Here is a 16,855-nt window from a genome sequence, read left to right on the forward strand (position 1 = left end):
GCTGTGGGACAAGAATGTGGCTGGAATCCGAATATTACAAAGCAAAGAAGTAGAGTAATAGCCGGGCAGTGGTGGCGCACGCCTTTAATCCCAGCACTCGGGAGGCAGAGCCAGGCGGATCTCTGTGAGTTCCAGGCCAGCCTGGTCTACAGAGCGAGATCCAGGACAGGCACCAAAACTACACAGAGAAACCATGTCTTGAAAAGGAAAAAAAAATGCCATGGGCAGGTTACCTCGCTATAAGCTGCCAGTCAGACAGGCCAGAAATAGATGGTAAGTCCTTGTTGGGCCTTAACTGCAGGACAAGAATGAAGAAATAAAGCTGGAACCGAAACAAATGTTCCTTCCCTGCCTCTGACACCACAGGCTGCCGTGGAAACTGTCACTGACATACCTGCTTGAGTGACTACTGTACAACCAACACGTCACTCTTAAACAGCGGCACTGACTGTCACTGACTTCTGATCTGACTTAAAGCCCACTCCAGAAGAGAGGGTCTGTGTTTGGTTTGTGAGCCGGGGTGAAGACCTGGGGCTGGGGAGGCCATATGCCCTGGTGGGAGGCTGCTGCTACTGCTTTGTGAAAGAGACGTCCAACTGCCTTCTAGACATTTGTATTTACTCCTGCACTGACTACTGCTGTCGGCTGCAGAGGAGTCCTTTCAACTTGTGCAGAGGGTGGTAGCTACTGTAGAGACTCGACCCGTCACACTCCCGAGAGTAAGAACTATTCCTAGAGTATAATGGCCCAATGCTAAGCTAGAAATGGGAGAAAATGAGACGACCTTATTACATCCTCCATTTCCATCCGAGGCTCAGGGAATAGTGCTACAGAGGGTGTAGAAGAAATCCAAGAGCAGCAGGAGATGAGGTGTTATGTGCTATATCCTTCATATTGAAACATTCTCTCCTGTGAAGAGGAAGGAGGCTGAGAAGACTCGGGAAGGGAACTCAACTACAAGAGTCACAAGGCCTTGCTATAAGCAGTAAACAACTGCTGGAGGGAGGAGACTCTTCAGTATGTCAGCATTATGAACAGCCAGTGTCCCCAGGAGTAACTCAAATAACCTCCCTGGTTCACCAAATATGACCGGAGTCGTCTCTTTGGTCTAGTACCAGTACCCTGTCTGGAGTGAAGAGGCGTTTGTTCAAATTTCCCCAAGAAAAGTCACACAATACTTAGGTTTTCTGCATTTTCAGTTAGTCTGTATATCTCCCCTAATTCAAGAACTGTTTTTTAAACAAAATAATTAAATTGAGACATATTTTGCATATCTTATATTTAACCTTTCCAAGTAAGCAACTTAAAATTGTTTTAGTTAAATATGACAGGTTTTGGAATTAGCATCATGAGTACATTTTAGAACATTTTCATAAGCTCAACATTTTCTCCATGTTCATTTACTGTTAATCTTCACACTTTAATCTCCAATTCCAGGATTCCCTATCAGGAAATCTATTCTTCATCTTTTCTAGACAAACAGAGTAACACAATTACTGTGGATATTGCTCTATATAAATAAAACACTGATGGCCAGTGACCAGGCAGGAAGTAGGTTGCCAGGCAGGAAGTAGGTGGGACAAGGAGAGAGGAGAATTCTGGGAAGCGGAAGGCTGAGGAGGGAGACACTGCAGCCACCACCAGGAGAAGCAGCATGTGAAGACGCCGGTAAGCCACCAGACACGTGGCAAGGTATAGATTTATAAAAATGGGTTAATTTAAGATAAAAGAACAGTTAGCAAGAAGCCTGCCACAGCCATACAGTTTATAAGTGATATAAGCGTCTGAGTGATTATTTTATACGTGGATTGTGGGACTGCGGGGCTTGGTGGAGCCTGGAGAGAAGCCCTCCAGCAACACACAATAACATCTTTTGTGTCTGGCTTTTTCCCCCACTGAACAAGCTTTTATGGTTCATTCCTACTATACTATGTATCTATAGTTAATTTCTTTTACTAAATGGCACTCCATTACGCACCAAATTGTGCTTCAGTTTACCAACTGGAGGATATTTAGGGTTGTACAATTTTTAGCTCATATGAACAAATGCTTCCTAAGATTACCTGCCTTGATTTTTCTTGGGCACATACATAAGAATACTATGTACAGGGGCTTAGCAGTTAAAAGTACTGGCTTACAGAGTAACCGAGTTCAATTCCTAGGACTCACAGACTGTGGCTCACAACCATTTGTGACTATAACTCCAGGGGATCCAACACCCTCCTCTGGTCTTCACAGGCACCAGGCACACACATGGTGTACAGACATACATGCAGAAAAATACCCATATACATAAAATAATAAAAACATAAATACACATAAATCTTTAAAAAAAGAATATTGTGTACATACAATAGCTAGGTCATATAATAATCATTTGTTCATTCATTCACTGGTGCTAATAAGAAGGGTTGAGGGGCTGGAGAGATGGCTCAGTGGTTAAGAGCACTGACTGCTCTTCCAGAGGATCTGGGTTCAATTCCCAGCACCCACATGGCAGCTAACAACTGTCTGTAACTCCAAGATCTGACACCCTCACACAGACATTTATAAAGGCAAAACACCAATGCAAATAAAATAAAAAAATAAGTCAATTAAAAGAAAATTTTTTAAAAAAAGGGAAGGGTTGAAACCTGGGACATGTATGCGCTAGGCAAACATGCTACCACTGAGCAACATTCCCAGACCGTAACTTTTTTTTTTCCCCGTTTTTTTGAAACAGGGTTTTTCTGTGTAGCTTTGCGCCTTTTCTGGAACTCACTTTGTAGCCCAGGTTGGCTTCAAACTCACAGAGACCTGCCTGCCTCCGTCTCCCGAGTGCACCACCACACACTTCAGGATAGAATAATGTAGACCAGTGGTTCTCAACCTTCCTAAAGCTGCGACCCTTTAATAGAGTTTTTCATGTTGTGGTGACCCCAGTGCTGGATTAAAGGCGTGCGCCACCGCTGCCTGGCCAGACCGTAACTTTTAAGAAACAGCCCAACTACCTTCCAAAGTGGTGGTATCCTCTTATATTCCCACCAACAATGAATGAGGATTCTCTCTCTCTCTCTCCGTATATTCCCTAATACTCATCTGTCTCTGACATCACACCCACCACACCGAGTTAAGAATTCTAATAGCCTCTTAGCAAGTCAACAATTAACAAGTTCCTCTTTGAAACAACTCTTTTTCTACAGACTCACCCAACAGCTCTCTGCAATTTTCTCCCTATTTCTATGCCTTGCAAATGATGTGCCAAAGGGCACTAAACTCCCTTTGTTTTCAACATGAAGGTTGAGACCCCTTTGGCAAACCTACATTTCCAAAAATATTTACATTATGATTCATAACTCTGCTTTTACTTCCTGTCACTATCATCCATTCAGACATCTATGTCAACACAAGCATCACAGCTGGGTTTGGGCACAGGTCTGTAAACTCAGCTATTTAGGAGGCCAAGGCAAGATCAGAAGTTCAAGGCTTGCCTGGGCTAGAGTTAAGTTCAAGGCCAGTGTGGTCAACTTATTGAGACCCTATCTCAAAATAAAAATGAAGGGTTGAAGGTAAGAGTTCAGTGAGTGCTTGCCTAGCATGCTCAAGGTCTTAAGTTCAATTCTCAGTACAAGGAGTTTTTAAAAAGCATTGTACTTTTCTTTTCTTCTTGGTTTCTTAAGACAGGGTTTCTCTGTGTAACAGCCCTGGCTGTCCAGGAACTGACTTTGTAGACCACTGACCTCAAACTCAGAGAGATCCACCTGCATCTGCCTTCTGAGTGCGGGATCAAAGGTGTGCACCACCACACCTGGCTTTGAAACAATGTTCCTGACACATCTTTTTGTCTACTATCACCATTCAGTCCAAACTCCCATTACAAATAAATTGTCAACCTTCATGCCTGATCCACACTAGTATTTTCAAAATATGGTCCCAGGGCTCCTAGGATTTTGAAATCCTTTCAAACAACCTATGAGGTCAACTGAGACCTTGTTTTCTTTTCCTTAACATTCTGACCTTTCCAGTGATTTTTTTTTTTTTTAATTTCTTGTGGTAGTGGTGGGGGTTTATGTGCTACAGTATGATCGTGGAGAATAGAGGACAACTTGCTGGAGCTGGTTCTCTCTTTCTACCATGTGGGGGACCCAGGGATCAAATTCAGGTCATTAGGCTTGGCAGCAGGTACCTTAACACTCAGAAAATTTGCCTGCCCTCCTTAACAGCTCATGCTGCTAAAATCTTTTTAGTTCTGTGTGACAAAGTACATATACAGCTTTTCTGCTGAACATCAAAGTACAATGACTGGGGTGGATGAAAAAGCTCTAAGAAGCCAGGCAGTGGTGGCGCATGCCTTTAATCCCAGCACTCGGGAGGCAGAGCCAGGCGGATCACTGTGAGTTCGAGGCCAACCTGGGCTACAGAGTGAGTTCCAGAAAAGGCGCAAAGCTACACAGAAAAATCCTGTTTCAAAAAAACAGGGGGGAAAAAGTCTCAAGTTAAAAAATTAGCCACTTCTTTTCAAGAAGTTTTCACTTGAAGAACAGCTCATAAGCCATGGCTATTCAAATGTGGGCATTTAGTGGACACTTCTCAAAAGCAAAGTAAATGCCAGATATAGTGGCATATGTCTTTAGTTCTAGCACTTGGGAGGCAGAAGCAGGTGGATCTCTGTGAGTTCAAGGCCAGCCTAGTCTACACCATGAGTTTCAGGACAGCCAGAGCTACATAGTAAAAACAAAATAAACATAACTGTTACTTGTCTAGTGCTACTCTGTCTGGTCATTGCATTTATTCATCTTTGAGATGGTTAAGGTTGTAATGAGTTATGCAGATTGTGGTGGTTTGAATAAGAATGACCCCCATAGGTTCATGTATTTGAAGACTTAGTCAATAGGGAGTGGCACTATTTGAAAGAATGAGAATAATTAGGAGGTTTAGCCTTGAAGGAAATCACCGAAAGTGGGATTTAGGATTTCAAAAGCCCATGCCAGGCCCAGTGTCTGTCGGTCTCTGCCTATGGATCAGGATATAGAACTCACAGCTACTTCTCCAGCAATATGTCTGCCTGCATGCTGCCATGCTCCCCACCGTGAAGATAATGGGCTAAACCTCTGAAACTGTAAGCCAGCCCACAATTAAATGCTTTCTTTTGTAAGAGTTGCCTTGGTCGTGGTGTCTCTTCACAGCAATAGAAGAGTGACTAAGACAAAGATCTTCCAAGTGTATTACACAGCTTATTAAAACAACCACAAACATAGCTGTCAATTTCACCATGGCCTTCTCAACATGGGAACTGGTGCCTCTCAGTGCCACTCAAGAGCCTCAACATTGTGCCAGCACCTGGGCTAAGGCATCCTTGTAAAGAAAGCTCGTTTCTATGCTAGAGACTAGATTCCACCTGGAGGCTGCCTGCAGATGTTCCTCGCTAAGTCCCATTGTTCTCCAACCCCTAAGTGGCCCATGAGCTCGGAAAGGACTCTTGCCTCTACCAGCACCTGCCCTCCTGAAGCACAGTCACATCACTAACTACTGACTGCTTGGTTATACACTTCAGAGGGTGGACTATAGTCTAACAAAATGGTTCTCAACCATTCCAAGGCTGGAACCCTCAAATTCCTCAGGTTATGGTGACCCACACCATAAAATTATTCTTTGCTATTTCATAATTGTAATTTTGCTACGTCATGAATTGTAATGTAAATATCTGTGTTTTCCGATCGTCTTACAATCGTGACCCCTGCAAATAATTTGACTTCCAAAGGGGTCTTGGCCCACAGGTTAAGAACCACTGGGATAGCACCTCCAGACCTGCATCAGCTAGCACAAACCAGCAAACTTCTTGGCAATCAAATATACAGAACCACATCTTTTCTTAAGAATTCTGAGCCTCTTCCACATTGGGCATTTTCTCTTAACCCTAGATCACCATACAGTTTTCTGGTTTCTTAAAATTACAGTTACACAGTCAATAATTTTTTAAAAACTAAACCTCCTCTGGTCATGCTTTGTACCTCTTGACTAGACCCAGACTATTAACTAAAGCCCTCAGTGTACCCTCTCCACATAATTTCCGTGTATGTTCCATGGAAAACTGTGCTTTCCTTAGCACAGAGATGCTATCTTGGCTATCATTTGCCGGAAATACGTGAGTACTCAATAAATGTAAATGAGATGAATGAAACAGGGTATTTAAGAGACAGACTGCTTCTCAGTGGGAATTTCTACAATTTTATGAATCTAGAAACTTTTAAAGATATTGGTAATTTAAGCTGAGAAAGTATGCTAATTTATCACTCTTTTGAAATAAACTCAGGAACCATAAATATTGTGAGCAATAACTTCAGGTCTAGTTCTGAAAGTCTACTATCATAGAGGAAAGGAAGTTGATGAAAGACAAACCCAGGCTCCCAGGACAAGGCTGAATGGCTGTTACAAGACTGGGCAACACAGGGTTGAGGATATGGCTCAGCTGTAGCTGACAGAATGATTGCCTGGCATGCATACATCTTAGGCTTGATCTCCAGTGCCACATAAACAGCATGCCTATATTCCTAGCACTCAGAAGTGGAGGCAGGAGGATCAGAAGTTCAAAGTCATCTTCAGCTAAATAAAGAGTTCAAGGCCATACTGGACTGAGTGAGATCCATCCTAGGAAGGAAAAACAACAAAAACCTAAGCTAAAGGTTGAGATTTCTTATTTGGGATTTAGGGTTATGTATGAAGTAAGCACACACAGAAGGCTTGTCTTCAATCAAGTGATTTGAGTAGAAGGGGTAGAAACATGAAGTACCCAGGAGAAAAAAACAAAGAATGCCACCAGTAGTGGCCCACTTTATTTTCTTGACAGCCAGCCAGATTTAATTGGCCTGGGAGTTGTATACCATCACAATAAATTCTACTTTGGCTGAGCTAGTAAGTGTCACTTTCTTATCATCAAAGAGTCTAATCAGAAACAGAAAATAAAAAGCGAAGCTAAAGTCAAACTCTTGAACATAATGCACCAGGTTAAATGTGTAATTGTACTTGGTATCTACAGAATCACATTAAGTGATCTTTAGAAATGTATGTACAATGTGTACATTCTATAAGTAAACTATTTCACTGCTTACCCAACCCGCAGGCCTTTCCAGAGTCCAAGGAAGATATAAGATCAGAGAATACATACTTACCCTTTAGCAGGGTAACTGGATCAGCAAAGGAAAACCAACAAGTTAAGTTAAAGCAATAAGTGGAAAAAAAATCACCCCGAGATATCATCTTAGCTGAATGGCAAGCCATTCACAACACACAAAACCAGTCAGGTGATCATACTGGAAATTATTCAAAGTGAGTACAGTGAGTTTTACAGATAGAAGACTCAGGTAGAGAGGAAAAAACAAACAGAAATAACGAGATCAGGCAGCCTTCAAACAGTAAAGAGCCTCTGCCTGGTTTTGGAAAGACTGTATTTTTCCTCCACTATGTTTGCCTGTCTGGAAACTGTATTGTATTTTCTACAAAAGTATTTGTTCTTTATAGCTCATGATAGATAACGGGACAGCATAAACTAAGAACGTAAAAATAGAAATGTGTGATGGAGGTGGAAAGGACAGCACACTTTCAACCTAACAATACTTTGTAGCAACAGCTTGAAATAAAAATGTGTATGAGTGAGTGTGAGTGTGTGAGTGTGTGAGTGAGTGTGTGTGTGAGTGTGTGTGTGTGTGTGTGTGTGTGTGTGAGAGAGAGAGAGAGAGAGAGAGAGAGAGAGAGAGAGAGAGAGAGAGAGAGAGAAGCCAGGGATGTAGACCAGTGCTATCACATTAGCCTAGCATATATTAAAGCCCTAAGTTGTATCACAAGGGAAGGGGGGATAGAGTAACCACATAGGGAAAAGCTAGTAACAACTTTACTGTGTAGCCATTAAAAGCTGTAGCAAAGTACAGATAGCCCTTTCTACTGGAAACTCATGCTCCCTGACTCAGAAACCAAGCAGATTCAGATAGCAGAAATACTTGTATTGAATGACATGGAAAAATATGCATAATATATCAGGTGAAGAAAAGCTCACAAAACAATACACATTGTATTTTCATTGTAAAAATATTCATGTTTTATATAAGTACATAAAAATGTGACTTTCTATTTTATCCGTGAGGCCTTATCATGTTTGCAATCTTATAAATCACAAAGACTCTCCTAAAATGTTAAATACAGCAGGGCGGTGGTGGCACACGCATTTAATCCCAGCACTCGGGAGTCAGAGGCAGGCCGATCTCTGAGTTTGAGGCCAGCCTGGACTACAGAGTGAGTTCCAGGAAAGGCGCAAAGCTACACAGAGAAACCCTGTCTCGAAAAACAAAAACAAACAAACAAAAAAGTTAAATACAGATTTTCTTTCAGAAACTGCAATGTAGGAGTTGGTTTCTGTTTTGTTTTTTTCTAGTGCTAGATATCCAATCAGGGCTTTGTGCATGCCCTACCAGAGCTACAGCCTCACCCTTGGTATTAGACTAACCATGTAGTACAGGTTGGCCTTGAACCCATGATCTCTTGACACTTAATTGACAGACATGTGCCACCATGCCAGGCTACAAGGTAGGGTATGAACATAGTGCTGGCTATATTTCTGTTTACTATGTTTAAGAAAGTAAGTAGTCAGGAAGGAAAAAAGAAAAGATAATGAATGTAAACTCCACCCTAGCCAGTCTCTTCACTGTCTTCCCCATTACTAACAACTTCATTCATGCTTCTATAATGCTGCTCACTAATTCTGAGTTGACTGCCCTCCACATGCCCTTTATTCTGCCTTGGGAATACATATATTCTTAAATTCAGAGAAGACAGTCACCAAAATATCTTAAGTTTCTAGTCAGTATACTAAAATGTACCAAAGAGGCAATTCAGAACTTTAAAAAAGCAGTTTTCCAGGAGGGAAATTGTGTCAGATCAAAATGTAGTCAACATCTCAGGAGTGTCCACTTCCATACCCTGAATAAAAATGAGGAGCAAAAGATAAAATGGCCAGAGGCAGCTCATCTCTGTGACTGAGGCTGCCGTCCGTGGTCTACAGAGTGAGTTACAGGACAGCTACAGCCATGTAGAGAGACCCCAGAGACAAGGACAGGAAAATAAATACATTTGTGCTACCCCCATCTAAGGACTAAAAAGGGCATTATGCTGGTGAAACAGATGGTATAGGCTGCCTACTATCGTTCATTCTCAACCAGTTCTAGCTTTTTTCTTTATCAAGAAATCTTAAAACTGTTTTTGAAGGTGTTTTATTTATTACGATTGTAATAAATATAACTCTGGTAATTCTGAAAAAATAGTACATACAGATGCCCATAACAGTTTATCTCCCATCAGATAAATTAATTTTTATATTATTAATCATCCCTTTTCATTACAATTGCTTTTGATTCCCTACTGATTGTGTGTTTATAGGTCATCTTCAAGTGGGCACATTTCCAAAAATTATTCATAGAGATTATTTATTCTCAAGTACAAAAAACTATCCCTATAAATGCTCTTTTATAAATTGCTCAAAATGGGTTTGAAAAAAAACTTTTGTATAGTTGGTAAAGTGCTTGCTTGGTGTGCAAGAGGTCCTGGACTTGACCCCAGCACTACCTAAACCATGAGCAGTAACACATACCTGTAATCTCAGTACTTGGGAGATGGAAGCAGGAGAATTAGAATTTTGAAGCCAGCCTGGGCTACACAGTGAGTTCCAGAATAGACTGGGCTACATAAGATTCTATCTCAAAAACAAAACACAACAAAACCAAAAATCCTTTGAGGCCAGTGTGGTGGCTTAGGTGAGAATGGCCCCCATAGGCTTCTGTACTTTTTAGTACTTGGTCCCCAGTCAGTGAACTGTTTGGGAAGAATTAGGAGCTGTGGCTTTGTTGGGTGGTATGTCAGTGGGGGCAGGCTTCCCAGTTTCAAGAGACCAGAACCAGTCCCAGTGCTCTTTCTGAGTTGGGGTTGTGTCAAGATATGTGAGCTTCTCAGCTACTGTACCAACACTGTGCCTGCTTGACTGCCTGCTGCCATGCTCCCTGCCATGATGGTTATGAAGACTAAACTGCTGCTGAAACTGTAAGCTCCAAATACATTTTTTTTTCTGTAAGTTGCCTTGGTCATGGTGTCTTATTAGAGCAACAGAAAAGTAACTAGATAGACAGAATCAGGTATTTTGGAGAAAAGAGTTTATAAAGAAAACCTATTGTGCCTGGTGGTGTTGGCACACGCCTTTAATCCCAGCACTTGGGAGGTAGAGGCAGGTGGATCTCTGTGAGTTCAAGGCCAGCCTGGTCTACAGAGCAGTTCCAGGACAGGCTCCAAAGCTACCCTGTCTTGAAAAACAAAACAAAACAATCCAGGACAAGCTCTAAAGCTACAGAGAAACCCTGTCTTGAAAAACAAAACCAAAAAACCCTATTGTGCATGTGTGTATGATGAATGTAGGGGTGATATACGTCTGTCTGGGCATGTGTATACAACAATGCTGGGTGTCTTTCACTATTGCTTTCCAACTTATTTTCAGAGAGAGATAGGTTCTCTCACCTAGAGCTTGCCATTTTGGCTAGACTGGCTGGGCAAGTGAGCCCCAAGGACCTGCCTGCCTCCCTCCCCAGAGCTGGAACTACAGACACACATGACAATGCTGAGCTTCCTTATGTGGGTTCTGGGGATCTGAACTCACGTCCTCAGGCTTAGGTGGCAAGCACTTGACCCACTAAGCCATCACTCCAGGGCCAAAGACCCCTCTCCCTTTCTTAGCAAACAATTTTCTAAAACCAATGCAAAATCATCAGTTAAGGGATAAACTAAATGAAAGGCATGAAGTACAAGAAAATAACCAGCCTCTCTCTACAAATTACTGCAACAGAAGGTATAAAGGCTATTGCTGTCATTCTGGGGTTAGCTATTTTTGAAGAGAAATCTAATTCTAAGATGGGGATCTTCTAAGATACTAAAAAATAACTGACTTGTCTCACAATGCACCTAGAAACACTGTACATGAAAATCTAGACTATTTATATTCATAAAAAACCTACATTACTTATAAAGGAGGACTAAACAGGATTAAAGAAAATCTCTCTCCAAACTGTAAGGCTGGTCATGTATTTTTACATAAAGCTTTAACAAAAAAGTTCACCAGCAACCATTCTTCCTAACAGGTCTTTGGTCTGGTTGAAAAGTTACTCAACTTTCAACTAAGTCAAAAGCTGGGCTTGGTAGAGCATTCTTTCAATTCCAGCACTTGGGAGGCCAAGACAGGAATGACAGACAGTTCAAGGCTAACTTGGGCCACTTATGAGACTCTGTTTCAAAACAAAACACAACTAAAAATCAAAAGTCAAGATAAAAGTCAAGATAAAAGGCCCAATAAAAGTCAAGACCCTATCCATCCAATGGCCAAGAGGTTAACCACGTTCATTCTTTTAAGAACCTGATGAAAGGTTTGACCCTGATTAGGAATGTGCAAGTTTACCAAAGAGTCAGAGAACCACGTTTAGTAGAGAACAATTCAAACCAGTGGACTAGCTGATAACCCTATTTAAAGATGGTGTAAAGAATAATGAGAGGCTCTAGGTGATGATGGCACACGCTTCTGTGCTCAGCACTTGAGGCAGAGGCAGGTGGATCTCTGAGTTCCAGGTCAGCCTTGTCTACAAAGTAAGTTCCAAAACAGCCAAGTTCTACAGGGAAACCCTGTCTCGGAAAATCCAACCAACCAACCAAAGAAAAACCTGAGGCACTGACCACTTGAAAAAGTTAACATACACATTAAGTCACTACAGAATATTGTTATGTTTTCTCTTAAAATAGATTAGCTTATTTGGGGGCTGGGGGAGCCCATTTAATTAACTAAAAGTTTTAAAGGAGAAATTAAGGTATGGGTTTCCATTTTCCTCAACTAGAAGTCCAAAGAGTTTTGTCAATAAGAAATATGGGTAGGTGTACCTGTTACCACATGGTGGAAATAAATTTAAAATGTCTTCAGCTCTGCTTGACCCATGCATTATAATTACTAAAGACTAAAGCCCAAGAAAAATGTAAAGCAACATTACCATACTTGGTGCCTCCAAGTTTAGGTACATTGAAGAACTTCTTATGTGAATTGTCACTTAATGTTTCAATAAGGTACTCAAAGGTGTATCCTGAAAGAAGGGGGGGAAAGAGCAAACTTTTCATCAATTACAGTTAGCAGGTATCTTATTCAAAGAGAAAACACCCAAAATTTTGCTCAGGAGAACTCTTCACAGTGATGGAAATGTAGTTATAGTTGTATTACCCGGTAAGGCAGGCATGAGGTACAAGGGGCTTTAACAATGGCTGCAGTGGATGGCGGTGGTGTGGTGCTGACCACATCATACACACAAGGCTCGTCTCCACCACACTGAGTTGTATAATTCTAAATCGTGACTCTTGTCAAGTATAAAACTGATAAGATAATTTACTAGTTTGTCCATTGAGAGACAGGGTATGCTACTGTAGCCCAGGCTGGACTTAAGCTCACTGGGCAATCCATGAGTGCCTCCAACTAGAGGCAATCAACCTTTCTGTCTCCTGAATGCTGGAATTACAGGCATGAGCCACCATGCTCACTTAGTGGCTTTTCAATCTTAAAAAATATGTTAAATGTCCGGGAGGAGACAATAGATAGTTTAAATGATGTACAAGCATTCAGAAAACATGCCCTGAAGTACTGCTTAAGTACAGAGAGAATGCTTTGAGAAAACCATTATGTCAGATTTTCAAAAGGATCAAAAGACAATTAACAATCCAACGATAGTTAGAACGCTAAACAAGATTTAAAAAAAAAAGTGACCATCAAAATATCTAGATTAATTGGCACATTACATTCTCCTAGGAGATATGTCCTTATGGTTATGCACTAATTGAATATGCCCCCACTCTCAGTGTCGTGGGGAAGGGTGAGGCAACCTTGGGGTTGAAAAGATTCATTGTGCAGACTCATTACGTGGATGGGCGGGACCCCTAAACACTGCTAATATCTTCTCCCCAAAGGAGACAAGATAAGCACAATCCACTTGGAATGGATAGTGTTATTCTTTTGTGGAGGGAGGTGAATGGGGGAGGAGACTCGGCGCTGCAATAAATATAATCTGGGAACCGGTTGACTAACGTTCAGCCTCGACAGCCCCTCACTCCACGTCCAGAAGCAAAGAAAGCGAGGGGACTCCAGGCTGCCGAGTGCAACGAACAACCCAGCAGCGTGAAACCCAAACGCGGGGACCCAGGTCTCCCCACCTCCACGCTCACAAAGGGGGAGGGGGCGGGTAGAGGACGACGTGGGTTTGTCCCTGCCCCAGGTGTTACTCCCGGGGACCCGGAGGCTGCCGGCGTCAAGCAGCGGACCCCAGCCAGCGGCGGATTTACCGCCCCGCTCATGAGCGAGACGCGGGCGGGGAGGCCTGGCTTTCGCGGCCTCGTCCCCGAAGGGGGAGCGACCAAGCCCCGAGGACCTGGGGAGCCCCCCCCCCCCGGGTGACCGTAAGAAAAGCAAAGCAAGGGCCACGGCGGACGGCAGCGCACGCCTCCAGCCGCCAGCGCTACGGCGGCGGCGGCGGCGGCCAGGAACTGACCTGCACTTGGGGAGTCCATCGCCGGAGACCATATTATCCCTGCGGGGAGGGGGCCGGCGGGGGAAGGAGGGGGAGGCCGGGCCGGGAAGACAGGGAGGAAGGCAAGCGGACTGGCAGGGGAAGGAGGAAGGAAGCAGTCTCGCGCAAACACCGCGAGAGCCGCAGAGCTGGCCCGGGGTCTGCGCACGCGGGGTTTGCCGGCTAGCTCTCGCGAGATCTTAGGGCCGGGTGAAACAAAGAAAGAGAAAGGCGGAGCCAGGCCGTGGGCGGGTCCCTGCGCAGTCTCCACCGCTCTCCTAAGCGGGGGTGAGCGGTGCGGGGGCGGAGCCTGGGCAGGCAGTGGGTTTAGCTGCGGGGAGCTATAGAGTCCGTTACTTGGCGGTCGCCCGAAGTGTCCGATGAGGTTTTTGAGCTCCAGCGACGTCTTCAGGGTGTCTTTTTGGGGAAAGGGTTAAGATTGGAACTCTTAGGAAAAACAGCTTAAGGAGAACCCGTCCCCCACCCCTTGTGTTAAGCCGTGATGTTCTCCAGAGAAGATGGCCAGGCTGATGGGACACATAGGCAATCAACTAACCTGTCTCCTAAGCTGAGAGGAGAATATCCAAATACTTGTTACCACAAGCACCTCGTGTACAAAACCCCTCCAAAACAGTCACCACCCCCCAAGCCAGTGAGTCCTTTTGTGCTGCCGGTACCAGTAAATGGCACTGCCCGAGCACCCCCCCAGTACGCTGTCCTCGACTCCTCCCTCTTCCAGTAGACGTCCGCTTGATCCATCTGCTTTCTAATTACTTCCCTTGTTACCACCCCGGTCCAGACAACCTTCTCAAAAAGTCTCTGGGGCATGACTGTTCTGACCATTTCCATGATAAACAAACTTGGAAGGGCATGGTAACCGAACTCAGATACCAAAAAACTGACTTCAGGTTTGAATCCATTCAGAGGGAAGCAAGAGCTCATGTTTAACTAAAATGTTCATGATCTGGTGTCTCATACCTATAGATTACACCCTGACATGCTGAACTTCAGGCGCAATTGCGTGGTACCTCCAGAATATCTCAGTTTCTTTTTTTCTTGGAACACTCTGTGCACTGTCGGGCTAACCCTTACGCATTCTTCGCGACTCAACCAGGTTTTTCTTTTTTAAGATTTATTTATAGGTCGGGCAGCAGTGGCGCACGCCTTTAATCCCAGCACTCAGTTTGAGGCCAGCCTGGTCTACAGAGCGAGATCCAGGACAGGCACCAAAACTACACAGAGAAACCCTGTCTTGAAAAAACAAAAAACAAAACAACAACAACAACAAAAAAGATTTATTTATGTGTGTATCTATATTCTACATGTTATGCCCAAGGAGGCCAGAAGATAGTGTCGGGTCATCTGGAACAGGAGTTGTAGACAGCTGTGAGGCAAGTGCTCTTAACTGCCAACCCATCTCTCAAACCTCATGGTTTTAATTATTTAGTCTGGGCTTTTAAAACAGTGTTTGTTGTGGTCCTGAGGATTGAACTGAGGTCTTCTATAAGAGCAGAAATTGCTCTTAACTGCTGACCCATCTCTCCAGGCCCAAGACAGTCTCTTTCTTATATAATCACACTACAACAATTAAATTCAAGAAATTTAGCATTGATACAGTACTATGTATATTTACATTTTATGTATTTGAATAATTAAGCCTTATTAATATTCTATAATCAAACACTGACACAGTTTGCAACCAGTACTCAAATTTTGCCAATTGTTTCAATTGTCTTATTTTTCTTATTTTTATTTTGTTTATTTGTTTGTTTTGAAATACAGTCTTGCTATGTAGCACAAGCTGATCTGGTATTCACCATATAGCCCAAGCTAGCTTCAAACGCATGGCAGTTTGCCTCAACCTCCCACGTACCGAGATTACAGACATGTGCCACCATGCCCAACTAATACTGCTTTTCTATGTACTTCTTTTCACCTCAAAATCCAATCCTATCTAATCTGTAACTTAGAACAGCTTCTTAGGTGTTTATTTTCCTTGGAGCTGTTGGTATTTTTCAAAGTACACTAGTCAGTTCTTTTGCAAAACGTTCATTAGTTGGAGGTTGCTTGCCCAGTTTTTTTCTTCCTGATAAGGTTTCTTAGGTGAGTCCAACCTTTTGACATTGCGTCATGACGTTATCATTACAAAGTTCACACACATTTATGCAATCGAGTTAGCAAAAATATCATGCTTTATTTATTTACAGTCTTTAAGGTTTTTAATGGCAAAAGATGTAAACTGGCACCAGCACTTAGGCCACTGGAACGACACCTACTAAGTGTGTCTCAGCAACGTCACTGGTGACTCTCTGTGTATCTGAAGATGGATTGTAGAAAAAGCACTAGATTACTGCTTATAATAAAATTTGAAGCAGTTGCAATGCCTACCCAAGGAGCATGAGTGAAAAGTGCAGAACACTCCCGTAAAGGTATGCTACGGGATGTTAAAAGTGACTTTGAGCCATATGTATTAACACACAGATGAAAATAATCCTTTTTTTTTGGTTCTTTCAAGACAGGGTTTCTCTGTGTAGCTTTGCACCTTTCCTGGAACTCACTCTGTAGCCCAGGCTGGCCTCGAACTCACAGTGATCTGCCTGGCTCTGCCTCCAAGTGCTGGGATTAAAGGCGTGTGCCACCAACACCTGGCTCAAATAATATAAATCTTAAAAAAGAAAAAAAAAATTCAGGACCATCTGCTGCCACAGACCTGGAATACATGGGGCTCTGTAAGAAGAAGAGCAGCAAACCCCACCCTTATGGATTTCATTGCCCCACCCTAATCCATCCTAACCCCTCAGGTTGTGGCAGGTTTGATTGGGACAGGATTGATCATAACACAATGAAATGATCCATGTCAATTGTAATATCTGTACTCAAAAGTGGAGGCAGGGGAGGAGGATTTTGAGTTCAAGACCAGACTGGCCTAGTATCAATCCCTGTCTCAAAATCAAAACAAGAGGGGGAGAAGAGGAGGAGGAGGAGCAGAAGGGGAGGAGAAAGCAAGCATGTAGGCACAGCGGGAACTTTGCCCTGTGAAGAAACCATGGTCCAGAGTGAGCCACGAGCATGAGACAGGTGATCAGTCTACAAGCAAGGGCAGGCCTGACTAAATCCTTCCTGCAGTCTTCACAGGGAGCCAGCCCTGCCAACCTCCATCCGGGTTACTAGCCTCCAGAACTGTGGGAACTTCTGTTGTTTTTGCCACCCACTTTGTGGCACAGAAGCCCCAGGAAACTTCTACCAATGCCTTCTTT

The 16,855-nt window shown here is 43.2% G+C and overlaps 1 protein-coding gene across 1 annotated transcript in view; it reads right to left on the bottom strand.

Moving 5' to 3' along the window:
* Positions 1 to 13,732, bottom strand: part of Ireb2 (iron responsive element binding protein 2) — a 48,391-nt gene extending 34,659 nt beyond the window's left edge. The window contains exons 1-2 of the mRNA XM_028864991.2: positions 13,581 to 13,732; positions 12,042 to 12,131 (exon numbers count right to left, since the gene is read on the bottom strand). Coding sequence (XP_028720824.1) covers positions 12,042 to 12,131; positions 13,581 to 13,599 — 109 coding nt within the window. The 5' untranslated portion in view covers positions 13,600 to 13,732. The remainder of the gene's footprint in view (positions 1 to 12,041; positions 12,132 to 13,580) is intronic.
* Between the last annotated feature and the right edge of the window lie 3,123 nt (positions 13,733 to 16,855).

The sequence above is a fragment of the Peromyscus leucopus genome, chromosome 7 (assembly GCF_004664715.2).
Source record: "Peromyscus leucopus breed LL Stock chromosome 7, UCI_PerLeu_2.1, whole genome shotgun sequence".
Classification (NCBI taxonomy): domain Eukaryota; kingdom Metazoa; phylum Chordata; class Mammalia; order Rodentia; family Cricetidae; genus Peromyscus; species Peromyscus leucopus.